The sequence below is a fragment of the Anopheles arabiensis genome, chromosome 3, assembly GCF_016920715.1.
Source record: "Anopheles arabiensis isolate DONGOLA chromosome 3, AaraD3, whole genome shotgun sequence".
Lineage (NCBI taxonomy): Eukaryota > Metazoa > Arthropoda > Insecta > Diptera > Culicidae > Anopheles > Anopheles arabiensis.
Window position 1 is genome coordinate 56514100 of NC_053518.1, and position 21628 is coordinate 56535727.

Sequence of the window (21628 nt, forward strand, 5' to 3'; positions counted from 1 at the left end):
TTGCTAATAAATATTAATCAGAATATGGCTTATCGTACATTACAAGAAAGGAAATTAAATTCATATAAAACATATTGAAATAATAAATTAAATGCATTTTCGCTTTGTTCACGGAAAAAAATGATCTGGGGAGATTCACAAGAAAATGTATTTAATACATTATTTTAATATGTTAGATTCCAAATAGTTGTGGAATTTAATATTCTTTCTTTTGTTGTATGATGAGCCATATTCTAATAAATATTTAATGAAAATAGCAAAACAACCACAAACAAAAATCGTCCACTTTCTAGCAAGGTCTTAGGCGACCTTTATACGAGAATGATAGAGTACACTAAGGTTAGTCCGGTATATGTTTGTATGGTGATAGCAATATTTGTTATCAACATGCTCATAATGACAATTCAATGTTCAATGTTATTTGGATTTAAATGTTATGTGGCCAATTAGATTTGATAGCTCGGCCTGCCTTGGGCGTGTAGGTTATCCTTTCAATGTTTTTAATCTGACCAACTTTTATTCCCTCTGATTGATTGATTGGTACATAGTTGGTACAATAAGCATAAGTTTTGATATATTTTTATTATTTTTTTAATTTCAACGATATACCACGTTATGTGCAACAAGTAATGGCAGCTAACATTTAGAACTGATAACAAACCCCGTGAAAAGCAACCTCTTCTATCTGAGGCACGCTGATTAAAAATAACACATTTGCTAATTAATCGAAACAGTCGTTAGTCGGTGCCAAGAACGGTCGGCGTGAGTATATTTTTGCATGTATTTGTTAGAACAATATTGTGAACCTAGTGCTGAAATGAATACGGTACACATGACTACAAAACAGCCAAGAAACAGCAGTTGCAAGAAATGAACATGGACGAGTGAACGTTGTACTAACCCCCCCTAGAGACGGCACAAATTGTGAAAAGAAATAACAAAACATAACGAATCAGCAGCACTTCGGATCGAAAAGAGATAAGACGCATTTAGAAGAATAAAATAGGCGTTAAATAAATTGTAACGCGTCGTAGTGGTAATATTGATAACGGCCGCATCAAATACCAGCTGGAGTCGGCTAGTGGGGCCTCATGCTTTTTCCAGACATGTATAAAGGTACAAAGGCGTCTTGAGAAGTGCTGCTGCTACCCACTGAGCATGCCGTACCATTCTCCATCAAAGTTTAGAATGAAACAGCATGGCTGCGTGTCGCCCCAAACGAATAACATTCGATTTGGCAAGTCTGAAGCAGTCGCTTGTTCATTTCAACGCTTGCTTTGTTTCTTCCATCCGAATTGTATGTGTGTATGTGTGTGTATATATGTTTTTTTGGCTTCAATGTCAGTCAGGCACGAGAAAAGCTGCTTTATAGGTATACTGTCCCCGTGGAATATTTGGAGTGCGTAAGATTGAGTTTTGGTAGTATGGACACAAACCTTTGCCACGGCGTGGGGAATGTTTTACTGTTCTCAGCATTTTTTTTTCAACGCCGCACTTGCTGCGTTGTCTAACGTTGTCGTTTTTATTCTCTCTCTCTCTCTTTCTCTCTCTCTCTCTTTCTCTTTCTCTACCTCTCTCTCTTTCTCTTGCTTTATCTCTCTTTGTCTATCTCTTTTCCAGTAAGTGTTTCTCGCTTTCTCCCTTCATATGCGTCTGTTTTCTTTTATTTTTTTTCTGTGAGTTATTGTAGTGTTTTGTTACCAGCAAACCTCTCTTAGCAGCGCGTTACAACGTGTGTCTCGTGCATTTTAAACTCAGGCTCCTACCTTGCTTTTTCGTGTGGTTTGATAGCTTTGCTATCTTTTTCCGTCCAGTTGATTACACGTACTACTCCATACTCATGCAACAATGCACAATTCCTGAGCGAGATTCGGTTTACTCTCAACGAGGAGAATGCGCTCGTGAGACTCCGGATACGCGAGGGCGAGTTTTATTCACGCCAAAGGGTAAAATACAGGGTTTGTTAAAACATTTTATGAATCGTTACCAATGTACAATATTAAAATAAATAATACGGAATAGTAAAAACTTGAGAATGTTTGTTAAACATTTACTATACTGTATTCTTATTCTTCTTATTTTGGCTCAACACAATCGTTGGCGGTCATAGCCTGCCTGTACCACTTGTGGGGTTGGGTTTTCAATGACTTTTGGATTACCACTCCCCTTTCCCCCCGCCCGATTGCAGACAGTTTGTTTAGTTTATTTTTCAGTTAAGTAAGTTCATTAATATTTTAATTCTTGTTCACAAAACGAGACGTTAAATGAAATACAGTCAGAATTCAATAGTTCAACGCTTTTTAGTTTGCATGATTTTTAGTTGAACGCTCGATAGTTGTCTGACATGTATGGGGTTTGTTTGTTTGTATGGGGGTTTCCCCATTCGGGTTTTGAAAATTTCACAGAACTCTCATGGCTTGCCGAGAAAAATTTCATATTTTTTTTTTGTATGGAAAAACGTACCATCTAAAAAGCACATATTCAATAGTTGGCAGGGAATCGAAGTTCAACCAGTGAGTTCAGACTGTATTTATATACAGTCTGTTTTCAAGATACGCGGTTAATGCGTTCTCGGGAAACCGCATAACTCGAATTTCAGGGTTTTCAGCCAAAATACATTTGATTACTCAGTATTTTTGGTAAATATTGGTACCTTTGTATATTTTATGATTTATTTGATATGATTCGTGCAGAAAATTCTGATATTTATGGTTTTTGACCGAATTAATTTTCTTATAAAAAATACAATTTATACCGCATTGGATAATTCTTGAAACAAATTGTACTGATTTTACATTTGATCTGTCACCATATGGTCCAATTAACATATTCCAAATTGCTATTTTAAATAATATGTATGCAAACCGAAAATACATTTAAGCAAAGTAGCCAGATTTGTCCTGAGCCCCTGCAAAAGAAGTGGAAGGAAAAAAATAAAGACCCGACGGTATATCTCATCATCGTTCCGCTTCCAGCTGCTCCATAGGTCTCCCCGCTAAACGAAAGGTCTCTTTCGTTTCGTGCTCCAAAGCGGCAGCAGCAGCAACAGCATTTGCTGAGCAGTACGAGAGCATTGCCGGAGTCAGAGAAGCAGATGTGTTTTGGTTTGAACTGAATGGACGCAACGCAACCACGCGCCGTAAGTTGGGGCACCAGAAATGAAGGGTGACCCATGGGGTGTTAGTGAACGATGCGTGAGGGGTGGCCAGAAAGACACTGGCATCCCCAACAAATGAGAGAGCTGATGAGCGCGATGAATTGACGAGAAACGAACGACCGCATGAACCGAACGGAATGTACAATGTACAGTGAGCGCGTACAACCGGGACGGAATGGACGACGGAGCGGAATTACGAAGAAATTGTTCGACGGTAGCGACGGCGACAGCGACGAAAGATTGTGCCGATTCAGTCGATAATTGCGCGGCCGCTGCTGAGGTGGTGGAAGAAACTCGTGCCACGGCGTCCAGTGTGTGTGGCCTTTCTGTATGTGTTGTTTTTCGCTGCCAAACGCAATCAAGTAGTGCAGTAGAGTGCTGATTGGTACGCAACAGAACGTGTGCTAGGGACATTTGGTAGCGTCTGTTCCTTGAAGTGAAGCAGGAGGGACTACAAGGAGGAAATGGTGGAGGTGCACGAACAGTGACCGGGTAGGCGGATGGTTACCCGCGAGGCCACGGTTACCGGCCGCAAGGCTTACGCAAGCCTGTCGTTCGAAGCGACTGTGCTACCTGGACAGGATTAATATTTTGGTATGGTTCAATTATCTTGCTCAAATTTATTATTACGTAAACACATACGTATTGTCATACTGTGGAGCTCAGTTTTACGAACAACCATTAGTATAAGGCAATTAATGGTTTGTTGTTGTAACAATGAGCCCTAGTTGCTTTGGTATTTTAAAAACAATACAAGTTATTTCAAAGCTCCTGATGTGTTAATATGATTTTAAACTTTATCGGTAGTGCGTTAAAAGAGTTAAACATCCTTGTTTATAAAATTAAAATAATAATAAAATAATGAAAATAATGGGTAATATTAAACGATGGAGAATTAAAATAAAATTGTATTAAAACTTCGAGTGTATGTATCCATAGAACTGCATTCGATGCTGTATAACAATTGCATAAGCGATTGTGTGACATCAGATGTGACCGTGCAACTGGTATTATTTGTACGATCATTTACACACTTATTTGAAAGCTTCAGAACCAGTAATGATCGTTGAAGTTCGCCGGTCAAAACAGCTTGAACGCTGGTCCCGAAAATGATCGCGCTTAGCCGCGTGCCGGAAAGATAAGCTCAGTAAAGCGAGTGAGCAAGCGAGTGAACGAGAAAGCAAGGTTGATGTATGGTACGTATGTAGAGAAAGAGAGTTAGTCGCCGGCCAAACAGTTTCAAAGGACGTAGGGCATGGAGAGTGAGTGGGCATGGTGCTGTGATGGTTGGATTTCCGTTTGGCATGAGAGGAGCTTCTACTAGAATCACTCTTGAGCGGGGTATAGTGGTTTGTTTCGGTTGCGTCGACGGTGAAAACAAAGCATGAATGTGGCGTGAAGTGGCCGTCGATGTTGGGGTTCCGCAGGGGATTATCGACACTTGAACGCGCTTGATTTTGATGATTTAGTTGATACGAGATAATTGCGTGGAAGCTAATCGGCGACAACCAGCGCACGCACGCTTTAGCTGTTTAGTTGTTTGAGCTTACGTTGAAAAAGATTCGATCGGTGCAATCGGCTAAGTTCGCGCGGTAGTTGCTTAGCCTTCCTAAGCAACTAATGGGAAACGCGAATGCATATACGATGAAATCTGGAAACGAGAAAACTCAAAGGGTCGGTTATACATTTCCGCTTATGGTGGGTTCTTGTTCAGTTTCACAAAAAATAAAACACCTTCCCTTATCTTCTTTTTGTTTAATTAATTTGAAGTATGAAATATAAATGAATGAAATATTATTTAATTTAAACAATGTTTTGACACCTATTAGTCACTCGTAATCTAGCTTGCTAATGAACTTTGTTTAAAGTTTCATTATTTCAATCATGAAATTATCTCTACGTTCTTGGGGCCAGATGCTACAACCAAATACATGATTGAATTCTGTAACGTTGATAAATTTACTAAAATATATCAAGCAGAATGTTCATAACGAATCCGTGCTATGAGAAAATTAAATAATCTATGTGCTGTATAAAAATAGAAATATGAAATGGAATTTAGAAAATAGTTCAAATTTATTTTGGTTTTTTTTTCTAACAAGTCAAAACTTTAATGTTACTGCGTTTCAAGACCGAAATAAGAGTTGTGAACGCAACTAACTAATAGGAGCACAAATTTAGCTAATTATGATTAATTAAAATTGGATTGAACTTAATAATTGTAACGACAGTATGTACAGTAATATTAATGGATTGGTTTCTATTTTGTGAGTTTAGATTTATGGATAAATTCGGATTTCGGACGCCATGAATTGTCAAACGCCACAATTGTTTCTATTTAAAGTGAAACTATATGCTGTTAATAATATTTTTAAAATGTTTACAATAATGTCCATGGGTCAATTATATTTGATTGTTATTCTAAAAAATCCATGTAGAAATTTTAAATCGTTTCAATGGAGATTTTTGCAACTTTTTACAATGAACATGTTAATGAACAAACAGATGAAACTAATTAATCAAGATGAAAAAAGACAACAACAAACTGAGCAGTCCCTGGTACGGAACAGACAAAGCGAAAATGCCTTAAGCACAAAGCACGGACCGTCCACACTGTAATGAATATCCGGTGCATTCCGTCATTTAACTAACAATATACAAATTTTCGAATTTACTTTGAACACAATCATGAAGATCAGAAACAAATGAATCATTCGTTTAAGTGTTGTATGCAGACAGTATTTGTCTATTCGTACAGAGGTGCTCATGGTAGCTACGTTGTATATCTGCAAAATGAATGTAGTTTTATCGCTGAATATGCAGCAGCAGGCGAAAAGGATTTTCAATTTGTCGTAGAATTAATCGATTTCTTTTCCGATGTCACCTACTTCTTGCCGCGTGCGTTCATACTAATGCATTGTTTTTTTTCTCTTTTCGATTTCTTCGGCTACCTTCTAGCTTCTTCCAAACTGGTGACAGTGAACCGCCGCACGATTGCCCTGGAATATCGTCGTTGTTCGGTGAAGATTTGTTCGCATTTGCGCCGTGTTCCCGGCGTGTTGTCCAACAGTGGTGGTATCGCGTTCGTAACTGCTCCCACGTGCGCTTCCCTTTCGTGTCGACAGCGAATGCTGTGTGCGTATGTGTGCATGTGGGTCTGTGTGTGCGTTCAGCAGGACTTCAGAGCAAGAGAGCTTTACCGCTATCGATTATGTTCCAGTATGCTCTGACACTGATGGAGCTAAAACCGGTTCATCATACGGCGACCACCACGGACGGCTGTAGCTTTCGGAGCTCCAGCGAGACCCTAGGATGGGACGAGCATCCTGAGAAAGAAATATTGTTTTTTGACCATCAAGATCTGCCATTCAGTCGACCGCAGCAGTGATCGTGAACGTGCCGTGTTCAGATGAGTGCCGATGTAAATGCGCAACTATCAGTTCCCGATCATGACAGCCATGAGTACATGTGTGACAGTTGCAGTGCAGCCTACAGCCCTACGTGAAGCAAAGCACTGTGTTCAATATTTTGCAGGAACGGGAGTGCAAATGTATAGTTAAATTAGACAGAAAAGTAGCAATAGAACCCGGAAAAGAAAAAGCGATGTACCACAGAAAATTGCGTTAATTAAAAAGGGGTATAAATTGCACCCGTAGTATCGTTTACCATTAGTACTTCACCAAGCAACGATCGTAGTCTAACTCATCGCACCAGATAGCTATATAATATCGGGACTTAAAGTCCTGTGGAATAAACGAATACCGTTGTGCAATAAAAGTTCACAATTAATTGCCTTTTGTGTATTAAGCTTGAATACAGGCAGCTTAACGTGTGTTCTAATCAAGGGGAAGGGATTTGAGTGATGATTAGTGATCAGTGTGCAAGAACCTGTATAGATTTACTACTTGCACTAATCGCATAAAGTGGTACGTGAGCGTTGTGTATAGTGTGTGAATATATGACGGCGAGCGTACTCGCTATTCTCTTTCGGGGACTACCACCTTAGTATTTGTGGGTGCACGCACGCATATTGGCGCGGCGTGACCACAAAGCCACCGGCACCAACGTCTGTATGGATGCGGGAGGACTCCCAGTATTTCCGGGTGCTAATCAGGCCAGTCACCTGAACAGTCTTCACCTACAGCAACAACAGCAGCAGCAGGCTCAACATCATCAACTGACGCTGCAGCAGCAGCAACAGATGCAACTGCTCAACAACCACAACCTTCATCAACAGCAGCAGCAACAACATCCGCAGCAGCTTCTGCAGCAGCATCAACTTCAGCAGCAGCAGCAGCAGCAGCAGCAACATCAACAACAACCATTGCAGCAGCTTGGCCAGGGCGGCGAAGTTCCCCAGAAACGTCAGGCGGTGTTCGACAGACTGAAGCGACGCATCGAAACCTACCGGCGGCGGCAAACCGATTGCACGCCTCGGTTCGAGCAAACGTACAGTGGGATCTGTGAGCAACAGAGCCTCGAAACCACCGCACTGCAAAAGAAGTATCTTGAACAAAAAAATAAACGCTCGTTAAAGAAGACAGAGAAGAAGCAGGCCGAACAACAGCAACTACAACAGCAACAGACACTATCCGGAAATCTGCAAAGCAGTGTTCATGTGGTGAGTAATTTTCAAATTATGTCTAAACAATTCTTGGTTTGTACTTATTGATCGTACTTATTGATTCGATAAAAAATTGGGTGGACCTAATATGGAATTTTATGTCATTGTTAATGTCAAAGCCTCGCTGAATGAAAACATCTGCATTTTCATTCTTGTGTTTATTTCATAATTCTGAGTTAATTGTCTTAGAAACAATGTTGTTGTAGCTATTTTAAATTGGTTACCTTCTTTTCATATAACTTGTTATATATCGTAAAATGGGATGTTTTGTACCATTAGATTACTAATTTATTTTGTGATGTCATTGAATTTTACACCTTTAAAATCACAGTATATGTTTGTCAGTATATGAAAATGTGTTGACTGTTGATTGTCTTTTATGAGTAAAAAGTCTACTTATTAGTATAGTTTATTCATCATCGAATTTATTCATCAAAAATATAGTTACTACAAATTATTTTCGCATTCTTTTTCAAAAATCTTTGCGTTTCGTTTAATGTTTCTCGTGACTATGCGTCTCTTTCGAAGCATGCATGTATCTTAAATGAAAGCCCCGGTAAAGTTTTGTGAAACCTGGAGCAACCGACATTCAATCGTTATTTTTGCACGCGAGAGTAACTTGTTGTCGCGCTTGTGTTCTCGCATACAGTATGGTTAGCAACAGCTGGATAACTCAGCAGGTGTCATTTCTTCGTTTTGAGCGTACACTCATAGTCTTCCCTGATTGTATACCACTTTTTTCGGCGTTTGTATCGATTAGACAAATTTCTTCAAGACGAGCTTCTCAATTTTTGTTGCCAGTTTAATGTTTTGCCAGTAATTTTTAAATACTGTATTTTCAGCGAAACTTAACACGATATAATACTTTAATTCTGATATGATCAGTTGCTCGAGAGCGAAACATGTGTTTTCTGCTCATGGGTTTTTTGCGAAGGCTGTGGTTTCAGCATTAAGGGAATTGTACATCTAAAACTGTCGTCCAGTTAGAGTATATGCCAAAAATGGTCGATAGTTCTCTTTCAAACACCATTGCTATTCGATTGTGATGTGCGTTTCATGGTGGAATTTTGATAACATTTAATGTATTTCATGTATTAATCAATACGGCAAAGCCGTAAAATACTGAATCAAAAAACTTTAATATTGGCAAGATAATGAAACCGGTGAGGACAATATGAGACACGTGTATAATATTTTGTTTAACATGCGTAAAAAACTTCTTTACTATGTTTTTTGTTCGCGTTTTCCAGAGTGCGAGCACTCATGCTTACATGATCAAATAGCTCTCTTAAACAATTTTCAGGATTTTGATTATTTGCGACATCTGTTGGAAGCGTTCATCTCACCTGAGATAACGATGGTTTGCTTATAATAAGTAGCAGTCACAGGAATCGACGTGACTTTTTAGGATGGTGTCCTTACGAGTTTGCTTTATGATCAAATTGATGTTTAAATACCAAGGCAACTGCTTTAGGAAATAATTGTTGTTTCATTTAGCTTTGCTTGAATGAAATGTGTATGTTTCTGAATGAATGTGATGTTTCTAGTGGCTAAAAATGTCTTTCTTTCATGTTTCTATTTTATGTAAACAGATAGCACGGTTTTAGTGTAGAGCGAAGATGTTTTTTCCTTCTCTTATAAATGTTATTCTTAAACTTGTGAACTTTGTATCAATGAATTGTAATTTTGGTGCAATAAATATTGTAAATCATTGAAGCCGAAGCATTAGTGAACTTATACGTGAACCAACAATACAAAAAACGTGGAACATTCAATTTGACCAATAATTAGAAAACATTTGATCTCAACAAGTTTGAAAACCATGGCGCAGTCTTGTGATAAATCATGTTATATTGTATCACATGTAAATAAAAACTAGGTAAACAGGGTAGATTAACCTGACAATAAATACGATAGCTTATCAATCGTTGGATCATGACAAATTCATTAATTTTATATCATTTAAATCTCGCATTAAAGATGATTGTTACTTTTTATCGCGTGAAGCATAATTCTGAATGTGTTAGCTATAAATTTATAAATTGTTTAACCGTTTTGTGCAGATCAGCAAATGTATTTCGTTAATAAAATATGTGTCTTCATAACTTACAAAATTACAAGGCGGACCTGTAGTACAATCGTCGACTCGCACGACTTAACAACACGATCGTCGTGAGTTCAAATCTAGAATGGATTGTGATAAGGACTGAATACTCGGCTGCGTGGTCTGTATAAGTTTCGAAAACCTGTTAAACCTAGCAGAAGAAGATAATAACAAGTGTGTGTGGTTTTATACTCTTTTCCGTACGTAAAATTTTTATATGTTATTAAAAATATAAAATATTCGTGTAGAAAACTGAAACGTGCCTTGTACTGGTAAATCTGGACGCTTAGTAATTGTATAAAACGTTTTTGCGACATACAATATTTTAAAGTTAGTAATCAATGCCTCAAGAAACAAAAACAAAAAGTTGTATTATTTTTCTTCTTTGGCATAACGACCGTTGTCTTGACTTTTGGTGATTTATTTGATTAATCATAGCAGAATAGTCAGTCCTATGTATAAGGGGACGGTCAATTTGGGGTTTGAACCCATGACGTGCATGTTGTTAAGTCGTACTAGTTTAAGACTGAACCACGAGACCGACCAGTTCAAATTATTATTATTACTATTATTATTATTTTTATTATTATTATAATGTTTTCCAGTCTTACATTCTTCTTCTTCTTTGGCTCAACAACCGTTGTCGGCCAAGGCCTGCCTTTACCTCTTGTGGGCTTGGCTTTCAGTGACTAATTGGTTCCCCACTATAGCAGGATAGTCAGTCCTACGTATGGCGGCACGGTCCATTTGGGGATTGAACCCATGACGGGAATGTTGTTAAGTCGTACGAATTGACGACTGCACTACGAGACCGGCTTGTCTTACATTATATATTATGAAGTTATGTAAACAATTATATTAAGCTCATAAACAATACTAAAGTATTTAGTAATAGATTGTACTCGATATACCTATGTTGTTCGATACACCCTCACATTATCGTACGTTTGATACATGTAGCATCGGAAGAAGGGATTTTTATGATGATTAAAATTAAAAGCGTTCTTGAACAATCAACGGTGCAATTGTCTATTATCGCTACCGGCTTAATGCTCTATGCACCTAACGCTCCTCGGTGGTTGCTGCTAGCTTTGGCGTTTAGGGTTGTATGTAATGAATGAGCAGCACAGCTATAAAATCGATTGAACTGTTGGTACGTATGAGCGAACGTTAATGCGTACAGCAGTCTCCCTTTCATGACATTATAAGCTAAGCATTTTCCTGATGTAGCACCTATCATAGAATAGTCGGAGGTACATCTTAAAACTCTTTGTGATAAAAATGTCTTCATAGGGATGGAAATGTGTTCGCTTCTTTTTTTTCTCGGTAAAATATCTTATCATGAGAAAAGCTATGAGCCCTTAACACGCCATCGCAACCGGAAAAATGTGCCATTTCTCGTTTAGTAGCAGACGTAATGAAAACAAATTGTTCCTCTGCGGAAGTAAATTTTTAGGCAGTATTTATATGCATGAATACGCTACATCTCATCGAAGTCAGCTATTCAGTTGACGTCAGGATACAGTGAGCCTGGCGAAACTTTCTACAATTGGTAAAAACGACATTCAAAATAAGTGTTGTTTTTTAAAACAAAAATAGGATTCTTCTTCAGTGCCCGGTATTCAAAACGGTAGAATCTTGATTAGATTCCAGATCGTAAAAATAACAAAGTATTGTGTTAAATAAATTTTAGAAAATATTCAAGCCTTTAGCAAAAACACACTTCTATCTATTTTATTTCAAACAAAACAAACAAAATAACAAAATTTAAAAATAAATTGTTGCTGTATTGTTACATATCTTATCCTAAAAAATTACAGATTAATTTTATGATTTTATTTTTATAGTTTTTGTATTTTAAAATAGATATTCTCACTACTTGTGTCAATTTGATGTACATATTTCGACACGTGCACACGCACACGGATTATTTATCTGTATTATAGTTGTATAGGACACAGTAATATTTATCGTTGCATATATCACAACGCCTGACGTAGACAGATTCCTAGCCTGACTTTTCTTGTTTGAACGTGTATTATAAAGTGATTAAAAACAAGCCACGACGTTTTATCAGTATAATAGTTGAGTAGTTTAAGAAGTATTTAATTTTAAGATAAATAATTAATAATAATTTTTGGTTTATTTTGGCGAAGAAATGTTATGGTAAATCGAGAATGGTGTAAACGAAATGTATTATATTTATATACTTACAAAGGCAAAAAGGAATAGTATATGCTTTCTTTTTATTAGCATTTTCCAGGATCAGTTGTATCAGTAAATCAGTGGCATATCCGCAAACATACCAACGTAAAAAACAATAGTGGTTTACTAGGAAACAGTGGGTTTCTAGATTTTAGAAGTATGATAAAGTTACAAATTATTCGACGTAATACAGTTACACATTATTCGGCGTAATAAAGTTACAAATTATTCGGCGTAGCGAGTAATATCTTTATTCTGCGAACAGAATCCGCTATAAATTTTCAAACCTTTACAGAATACTTGAATATTCTTTTATTGATTTAAAACGTTCCACAAGCAAGTGAACTTTTTTTTTATATGATTCGAAATCGTGTGATGTCTTAAATGTATGTAGCAACCCTGTAATCACTATGAAATCAAACCTACATCATGTCATGCATATGCGACATTACGATATACGATAAATATTGAAATATTAAAAAAACTGAACACAACCACTATGTGAATTATTTACTCAACTTAACCTTAAATTTAAAAAAATAAATTCAAATATTAGTAAAACATAATTGCTTTAGAAACAGTCTAATTAGATACAAATATGCATCCTATTATTGCGGTAGCTTTTCAGTAGCTTCAAAGCACAAGGTTCTGCAATGGTACAGTGATGAAGCTTTCATGGCAAATAAAATCCCTTGTCTAAAAGCTTTTTGTTTTTTCTTTAAACTCTACCTACGGAACAGTACCTATATGCTGGCTCCGCCAGTGCGGTTGATGTATATTGGGGTCGTTGATACGACAACGGCATATTGTGGCCTCATGGATAGCATTGGAAAGCAGTCTTTTGTACGATCTCATTGCCGCTGCTCAACCACTGATTTCGCTCCATTTAGCACATAGATTGGCGTAAGTAAGAGGCAAAACTACGATGAGCGATTTCTTTCTTTCCTTTCGTCCGTCCATGGGTTTCGTACACGTATCAGCAAGCTTTACGCAAGTTTCATGCATTGACATTGTCAATGTCTCTCTCTCTCTCTCTCTCTCATGCTCAGAAGTGTGTATCTTTTCGCTTTCGTATGGTCTCACTTACAGAAAATATTTCTATTTGGTAGGTTTTGTTTGTCAGAGCATTGTCTAGTTATCTAGGAGAGCTTATAAGTGTTAAATTATCCTAATTTGGCGTATTTTCCGTCTAAACATTCTTAATTTTGAGATTCTCTGAAATTGACAAACACGTGAATGGTTCATTTTCTAATAATATATCATTTTTACTCAACTAACGAGCAAGATGTTAATTACTTTTGCACAGATGATTGAAGCTGACGACATATTTTGTATGGCAATTGTTAACTGCTTTGCAACCGCTTACAAATTTCTGCCTTTGTATTTTGTCATACATCTGTATTTAAAATCGTCTGACTCATGCCTAACGGGTTTGCTTGAGAACAATCTTATAATGTTGTTTGTTTCTCGTAGTATGTATATAAATAACTTTAAAATGTGTCATACATGTGCTTAAACAAGCACAACACGAAAAATATTCCCGGCCATTATAGTTACCATCTTTAAGAAAGGTTAGTAAGTATAAGCAGTAGTATATCGTAGAGTCACGCATGGTTCAGCAAGCTTATCGGAAGTGATTACACGTTACACGGTTGCCCGTGTGGTTGTAACGGGAGTAACATTCAGTTTATGGTCTATGATAGGCCTAGCTCGCAGAGTGTAGTTGAAAGGGTCTCACTCTCTTGAAAATGTTCCCACGACTTAGTTATACGGTGGTACTTGTGAATGCGTTACTTTTGCCCATATGCTTTTTGGCTTGTTACACAAGATCATGAGCTCTTGTATTACAGTCGTCTTGCAATCGATTTCAGTTTCGATCGGTGCCTTTGTATTGTTTTAATGGATAAGAAAATAGATCGCAAGTTTAGGAACCAAACATGTTGACATTTTAGTAACAATTTGAGATTTTTTTGCATTGGCCACTTGTACTGTAAGTAAACATAAAAAAAGCTTTATTTATTTTTAGTGATTTTATGTCCTGGAGAGTGTTGTTACAACTATTTGAGCTATAAAGAACGAGAATCACTTAAATTTTCTATGTTAGAAACAATTCACGTATTTATTCATATACATATTTGGATGTAACGTTTGCATATCATAGTCTTCTTATAATGAAATAGTGAATGAATATGAAAAAAAAACAGCAAAATATGCATGTACTTCACAACGACTACAATTCTTATAGCTTAAACCTATTTGTATTTTACGGCCCGGTGTGTTACAACCGTTAACTCTTATTACTTAACAACATGATGGATTCAAGCCGCGTATGGACTCAGTCCTTCATACGCTGGACAGATTATTCTACTGAGATAATCAATTAGATAATAATAGCCAAACCCCATTCATCGTAAAGGGAGGTCTTGACCGGTAACGGTTGTTATGGCAAAGAAGAATAAAAAATAAACCACAACATAAACTGTTATGTTTTTCATGTCATTTTGCGATGTAATAAATAATATAATATTGGTTAACAACTCGATAATGTTAATAAAATATATAAGTAAATATAAGTGCATATGTGCTTGTAACTTGACCAAGTCGGCTTTAGTAAAAAAATCTAACAGCTTATCTTTGTCTTATCTTTATAATAGGCTCTATGCTATTGTACGTTCAGAAAAAAAGTTATATCTCTGATATTACCTTACATTTCGTTAAGGAACGTAATTTGTTTGTGTGCATTGAAACATTGATTTGCATGATAACTGTTTAAAAAGAGAATGTAGTTTATGATAGCATAAAAAGTCATCCCAAATTGAACGAAAATAAAGCGATACGCATACAACAGCAGCATAAAAAAGAGCAGAGATAAAAACGAGAGAGCAAGAGAAAAGAGAGTGTTTGTAAAGTTAGATTCGGCGCACAGTGTAACGCAATGCCAGTTGAAGTTTGGACTAGCGGTTGTACAGTGATTATTGCTAAAGCTGTTTGGCAGTAATCAAAGGAAGTATGAGGTTTGTTTATGAGCTCACCATCCATCGTACAATTGTTAGTGTTTTCCCCTTTGATTTGGCAGCATTCGATACTATCCTGTTATCATGGTATATCGCGTATGCTACTGTTGTGCAAAGCACGGTGGAATTTGCTTTTGCTTGTACTAATACTTAGCTATTTCACCATAATGTTTTGGATTAGTTATTGTTCATGTTGTTAATCAGCTTAATATCACGTGATGCATGTATCCTTCTACTTTCACGTTGTTTAATTCGTTTTTCTATACATCAGTCGTGGATGTAATTGATTGATTTGATATTGAATTTTGTTCAATGGGTTCGAAAAATATTGTATTCGGTTTGCTTTTAATCTACTTTGGCAAATCTTTTGTTTTACGTACGATTGATGACACTTCAACGACTGATGACATATTGGTTTAAAATGTCTCAGAAGTATCTAAGCTTATCTAGAACAGCGGATATGCCACAAAACAGAGTAACGTCTTGCGTATGTTCTTATGATACATAAAAAATACCGGTACAGAAAACACTTCAAGCGAATTATCCAGTTTATTGCAACGCACGTTTAAAGTAAGTTTTGTGTATTTGACGTTCATCTTGCGACTGAAAAGCTCATAATCTCTGTGGTGTGGCCGCTGAAGAAAACCTGTTCTTATTGGGTAGTTCTGGCAAATGCACAGTGCCTAAATACGTCATCGACGCCGACGTCCCAATTCTTCTATTCCTTCACATTTTTTGTATCCCAACCAAGGCTCGCGTTGGAGTAAGCTGATGATATTTGTACGACTGAGTCTTTGCTGTAGTTGTAACGGCTTCGAGTTTGAGCAAACCTAACCCGGCGATACATGGTAGGTTGCTTGCGCAACATCGATCAGCGATGAAGAACTTCATCAACGTTATTTCACAGGTTGTTGATCTTTGAAGCGATGGTGTATCGTGCATCACCACCTATACTTCCTAACCTATCACACTCTTATTTTGCTTTTCTCTTTCTCACCAGTTTAAAACATGTATAAAATAACCATTGTGCTTTCATGCCTCTTTGTTTACGGCGCGCGTTTCAGACAAGATAGATGCAGTTGATAACTTTATTTACATTTATTTTTCAACGATCACTTTAACTTATTTATTATATATTTGTATGTGCTTCGAGATTCGCTAAACTTTGTAAATTTCAACATTTTCGAATAACTTCGAATATTACTCGGCTGTTAAAGCATTGAGTCCTTGAACCCACGGCGGGCATGTTGTTAAGTCGTACGAGTTGATGACTACACCACGGGATCACCCCAATGAATTAATTATTATTATAATAGATGTTCTTTACATTAAGAACATCATTAAATATTTATAAAATTCCACATCTTTCCCTATAGATAGTAAATTATTTGCTAAATGTAATGTTTACAGGATTAAAGCCGGTCTGGTGGTACAGTCGTCAACTCGTACGATTTAACAACATGCCCATCATATCTTGCTATGAGTATTCAATAAGTCACTGAAAGCCAAGCCCACTAGTGGAAAAGGCAGACCTTCACCGACTATGGTTGTTGTGTCAAAGAAAAACAAGTAAATTAAACTTAAATAATAATATCAAAGAAACAAACAAAATATGAACTTATTAAACATTTTGTTTACGACAAAATAATGAAGTAAATAATGGAGCCCTTGAGCCGTGGAACCGGATTGTGAGATATTCCAAAACAACACATGAAAACCAATATCTTTTTAGTTAGTATTGGATCAGGCAACTCTGTCAAACCAGCTACATCGCCATCAACCATCTTATTATCTTGCTCAACTATCGCTGCAAGCAAGGGAATTCGTGCGAACGCACGCACGTCTGAACGCATACAACAATACAATCAAACACACAACATAGTGCTCATTAACAACAGAGGGAACTAGCCGTATGACCATGCAATTTTTCCGTCTGTGGTACAAACTCGCATACACACCTGCAAAAAAAGTATTGCAAACGACAGCAATTTCAAAGCGCGTACGACGAAGCGAAAGAGTACGGAATGTGCAAAGTGAAAAAGCGCACATTTGAATAAAGAAACAAGGGATAAAAACTGAAAGATGAAGCGAGATGAGCAGACAAAAATATAAGAGAGAGAGAGAGAAAGATGGTGGGTAAGAAAGATAGCGAAAGAAACTTAGAGTGTAGAGCATTTGCAAGTGCGCATACGAACACTTGTGGATAAATATGTGATGCATGCTGAACGATGAACGCTAGTGTAAAAAATGAATAAGTAAGCGCGGATTTTAAATAAGCAATTTCCTCCAATCTCAAATAGCACAATCGAGACTGACATACGATTGATACATACGCTGTTAGACCTTCCTGAGTACAAAATTGTTCAGAAAAGTGTTGTAATAAAATAATTTTAGTGGACAACCTTTTTTGTTTTGTGATTTTTGATTAATTTCTGCTCAAATTCTAGAAGAGCATTCGAACACAAAATCATTTGATAGCATATGTTTTAGCAAAGAGAGACCACAGGATAGGTCATTCAATCAGTAACAGGTAACATTTGTATCTAGTCTCTGGTTTTGGAACCTACGATTTGAAAAACTTGCTACATTCAAAATTCGTTTCTGTTTTGCCTCTTTGCCTGATCGAGCGGCTTTGTTGAAACGACGATTAAAGCAGAAAAAACGGAAGGAAACTGTACAAAACAATCCCTTGTGGTTGCCGGTCGTCTGATGCAACTCTTTCGTCACAGTCACAACAATAGACAAGCGCACGGAGAAACCTTTATGCTATACGAAGACGGCAAATGGTTGGTGCGAGTTACACTTTTATTACGACACATTACCCTTCGTCAAGGAAACAGCTGCGGAACGGGTTAAAATAGCCTGGCGAGGAGAAGGAATAGTAGTTGACGGTGGAAAGCATTCTGTAACTGTTGGGCGTACCGCTTCGCTAATACGCTGCGCTGGATCATGTTGCATTGCATAGAAGCCTCATTAAATCGTGCGTTAAACAGTTGGTAGAGTGGAATTGGAAAATGCAGGTACCGTAGTGTCGATTCGCGTCAGGTGTTGGTATCAAGGGTATGTTTTAATCGGATGTTTGATGTATTTTGGTGTGCTATACTTTGGTGACTTTAACTCAATCATGGGTTTGTGTTGTGCTGTGCCATTTATGACAGAAAATTCACATAAATCACAAATTCACATAAATTAGTGTTTTGATTGTTTTTAGGTATTTAAATATAATCAATTGGTAATGGTATGATTTGTTTATATAAAACATTACAATCTGTTTAGCAAAACACCATACAAGTTAGTCCATAATCAAAACAGTGTTAGATTGCCTGTTTCCTGTGGCCAGAATGCAAAGATCGCTCGGAATTCCTCCACCAATCGTTTTCTTCTTTATAGTGGGCTCTTGATAGTGATTCAGTTGCCGCTTACAGTATGAGTGATCTCAAGGTTTAATTAAATTAAAAAGAAGTCAACCCTATTTTGAGTAGAATTCAATCATCGTTCTTATTTATCATTTTCATTCATTGAATGTGTTTTAAATGGCTTGATTATTTTTGTTTCTTTGGAGATAATGTAGTAAATTGTTCATATTGAGTAATAAAAGCCTAAATTGTTGTATAATAGTAAACACACTTTTATAAAATAAATTCACTGAGTTTGCACTTTAATAGTTAGAATTAAGTATTCATAGCGAATATCTAATTAATGTTGAACTACTCATCATACAGGGTTCAAAATAATTGTTCACCCGTTCAATATGTTTATTAGTGCAAAGCACGAACTGTCGAATCCAAACCATACTAAATGCAACCAAGCTATTTTTAGTAAATTTTCCTCTGTTCATAATTGAGAGAAAAATAAAACATAATTAGATGGTCCCAACGATACATTCTTGTAATTTATTTATTTATTGAAGAAAATGTGTGAATATATATTAACGTAGAATTCATAGGCAAATCTAGACCTGGAACTAAACAGAGTTGTCAAAAATCATATTGCACGGGTGAAAGTTTATTTTCGGCCATTAAAAATACATCGTTGTAGTTGTATCGTTTGTTTTAATGCATTGTTGATTTCAATGATATTTTAATGACTTCAAAAATATGTATTTGCAAGTGCAGAAATATCTCGTTGAGTATCGATATGCCAAACTCCATTATCATTGTCGTGTGAAGGACGATGTCAACCCTATATTAAGGGTCTGAATAACAAATTTCAAAAATGCAAATTTAAAAAATATTGTATTTTGCATGGTTTGAATGTAAATTGAATTAATGATACGTTGTCATTCATTACTTGAATCGCTTTTTGTCAGATACAGGGTTTCTCAAGCCAGCTCAACATCGTAACACTATTTTTCGAACACGTTAAACGATTGTCAACATCGTACATACAATTCGTAAACTCTTTTCGATTTGGTAACACTAGGTTTTGAACGCGTAAAATCCCAACTCGAATCTGGAAAATGTATGTTGGCTGTCTTGTCACCCATTAAATCATTCGCCTCATTCGCCTCTTAAGAAATGAACGAGTTTTACGTTTCAATTATTATAAGTACTTATTTTAGACTTATTATATACCATGACTTATTAGAAACAAATATAGTATGTAATTTCGTACAGTATATTATTTTCAACAGGGCATACTCTATTCCTATGCGTTATGGGGTTGTTTTACTAAACTTCAAATGGGCTCAGAAAACGTTAGCAGCAACACTGACAGTGATAAATGATTGTACACACATACAGGTTTTGCTCGACAAGAGCGGAGCACAAATAGCAAACTGTGATTATGATTCTGATCAGATTTCCTCTCGTGTCCAATCTGCTTCTGCTTTGTTTCTCGTAAACCGAACCTATGTGACTTCGTGCTGCGGTAGCCGGCGATGCGAGGCAGAGGCCCATAAACAATCCTTTCTGGAATGTGCGTTTAACGAAGGCTGCTGGCACTGTGGATGGTGGAGCTCCTTCAGATCGGTTCCAGTGGGGACGAATGTTGCGCTATCGACAAGAGAGCGAGAGCGAGAGAGAGAGTGATTTCGATGACGCGATTGGGGCCATCGGAAGCAACATGCATGATAGACATTGGTTTGAAAGAGGAACACAACTCCAGAGAATATATTCACGTACCAACGCGCAGCTCTTGCTCTAGTGCGAAACATTTTTGATGGCTGGGATGATGCGAGAAAATTCGACGAGAAATTACACAAACTCTCGCGAGTTCTGCAACCCGAATAGCGTGGGTGTCGCTGAGTTCGCACGAGTAACCACCTATCCATGCGTGTGTGACGCTGGTGGCGAGGGTGTTTGGACATGACCGGAAATGTAGTACCACGTGTGCCCGAGTGAGAAAGAACGAGTAACAACCGATGCTCTCTGTTCATTCATGGTGTGGAATTTCTGTGCTCAGTAGAATGAAACTGTTTTTTTTTTCGTCTACCCAAACGTTTCCACGAAAACGGCCGATTGCGTAGCGCAAGGTATGAACGGAGTCAGAGACCGTCCGTTTAGCATCCGCCGTAGAACTCACCAATTGACGATATAGCGCCATTCGATGTGTACAGCTGGTAACATTTCGCTATTGTACACATCTCTAAAGTGTTTGTGAAGAAGCCAGTAACCGCAAGGGCAAGTGTCTGTTGCTTCTAGTAAGGCGAGTGAATCAGCAGTCGTAGGACGTGCTCTGGGTATGAGCTAAGCTATACTAGAACACAAATTGGCGATGGAAAATAATTGTAATACATTGGATGTTGACTTTTTTATTTTAAACACAAATTATAATTTTCTGAATTATCTAGCAATTGAGCATTGCAATTCATTCCATATAAAAATAAACCTACAAGAATCCGGGGATGTTTTTTTGTAAATAAATATGTCAAGAGCACAAATTAAATACAGTGCAGTAAATAATGTTTTATTAATGTCTAATGTCAATTAATGTCAAACTACACACCAAGCATTTTTTTAGTGCTAACAATCGAAATTCTGTTTCCCGTGAGTAAAAATAATTGTCCCCTATCCTATAAGTGCCCTTTTGGTGCAATCGTATCCCGGTAACTGTTACATGGCCATCCATGGTCTGAGTAGTATTCGTGTTCCAATGTAACCGATTACCATGAAATTCACTCATTTCATCTCGGGTACTCACCGACGAGCACGGCTACTTGCGAGCCGCAAGAGCTCCCCGGGTGCCTGATTCCCCGCGCAAGAGGAAGAGCCGCAGCGCAGGCTGACAAACAGAGACGAAATGATGCGGGTTAAGCGGCCCAGGAAGAAGATAAACTTCCTCTACCGATTGTGGGTGGCAAACGCACCCACCAGGTGAAGGAGAAATCATAACAAAGATGGGATTTCGAAGTGGCAATACGAATGTAATGTTTAGTTAGTAGAACTCTCTGGCACGCGCGTGTTGGATTTGCTGGCTCACCTCCGTTATCTCTGGATTTTCATTCAGAGAGCGGGGTGGTACCGTTCGCGTTTGATCGGCGGCAATCGGCCGTTTGCCACGAAGTGAGCAGTTGTTTTATTATG

At 37.5% G+C, this 21628-nt stretch overlaps 1 protein-coding gene across 1 annotated transcript in view; it reads left to right on the forward strand.

The window, feature by feature from the left end:
- The window catches only part of LOC120903719 (neurogenic protein mastermind), an 80393-nt gene that overhangs the window by 14676 nt on the left and 44089 nt on the right, over positions 1 to 21628 (forward strand). The window contains exon 3 of the mRNA XM_040313321.1: positions 6116 to 7778. Coding sequence (XP_040169255.1) covers positions 7230 to 7778 — 549 coding nt within the window. The 5' untranslated portion in view covers positions 6116 to 7229. The remainder of the gene's footprint in view (positions 1 to 6115; positions 7779 to 21628) is intronic.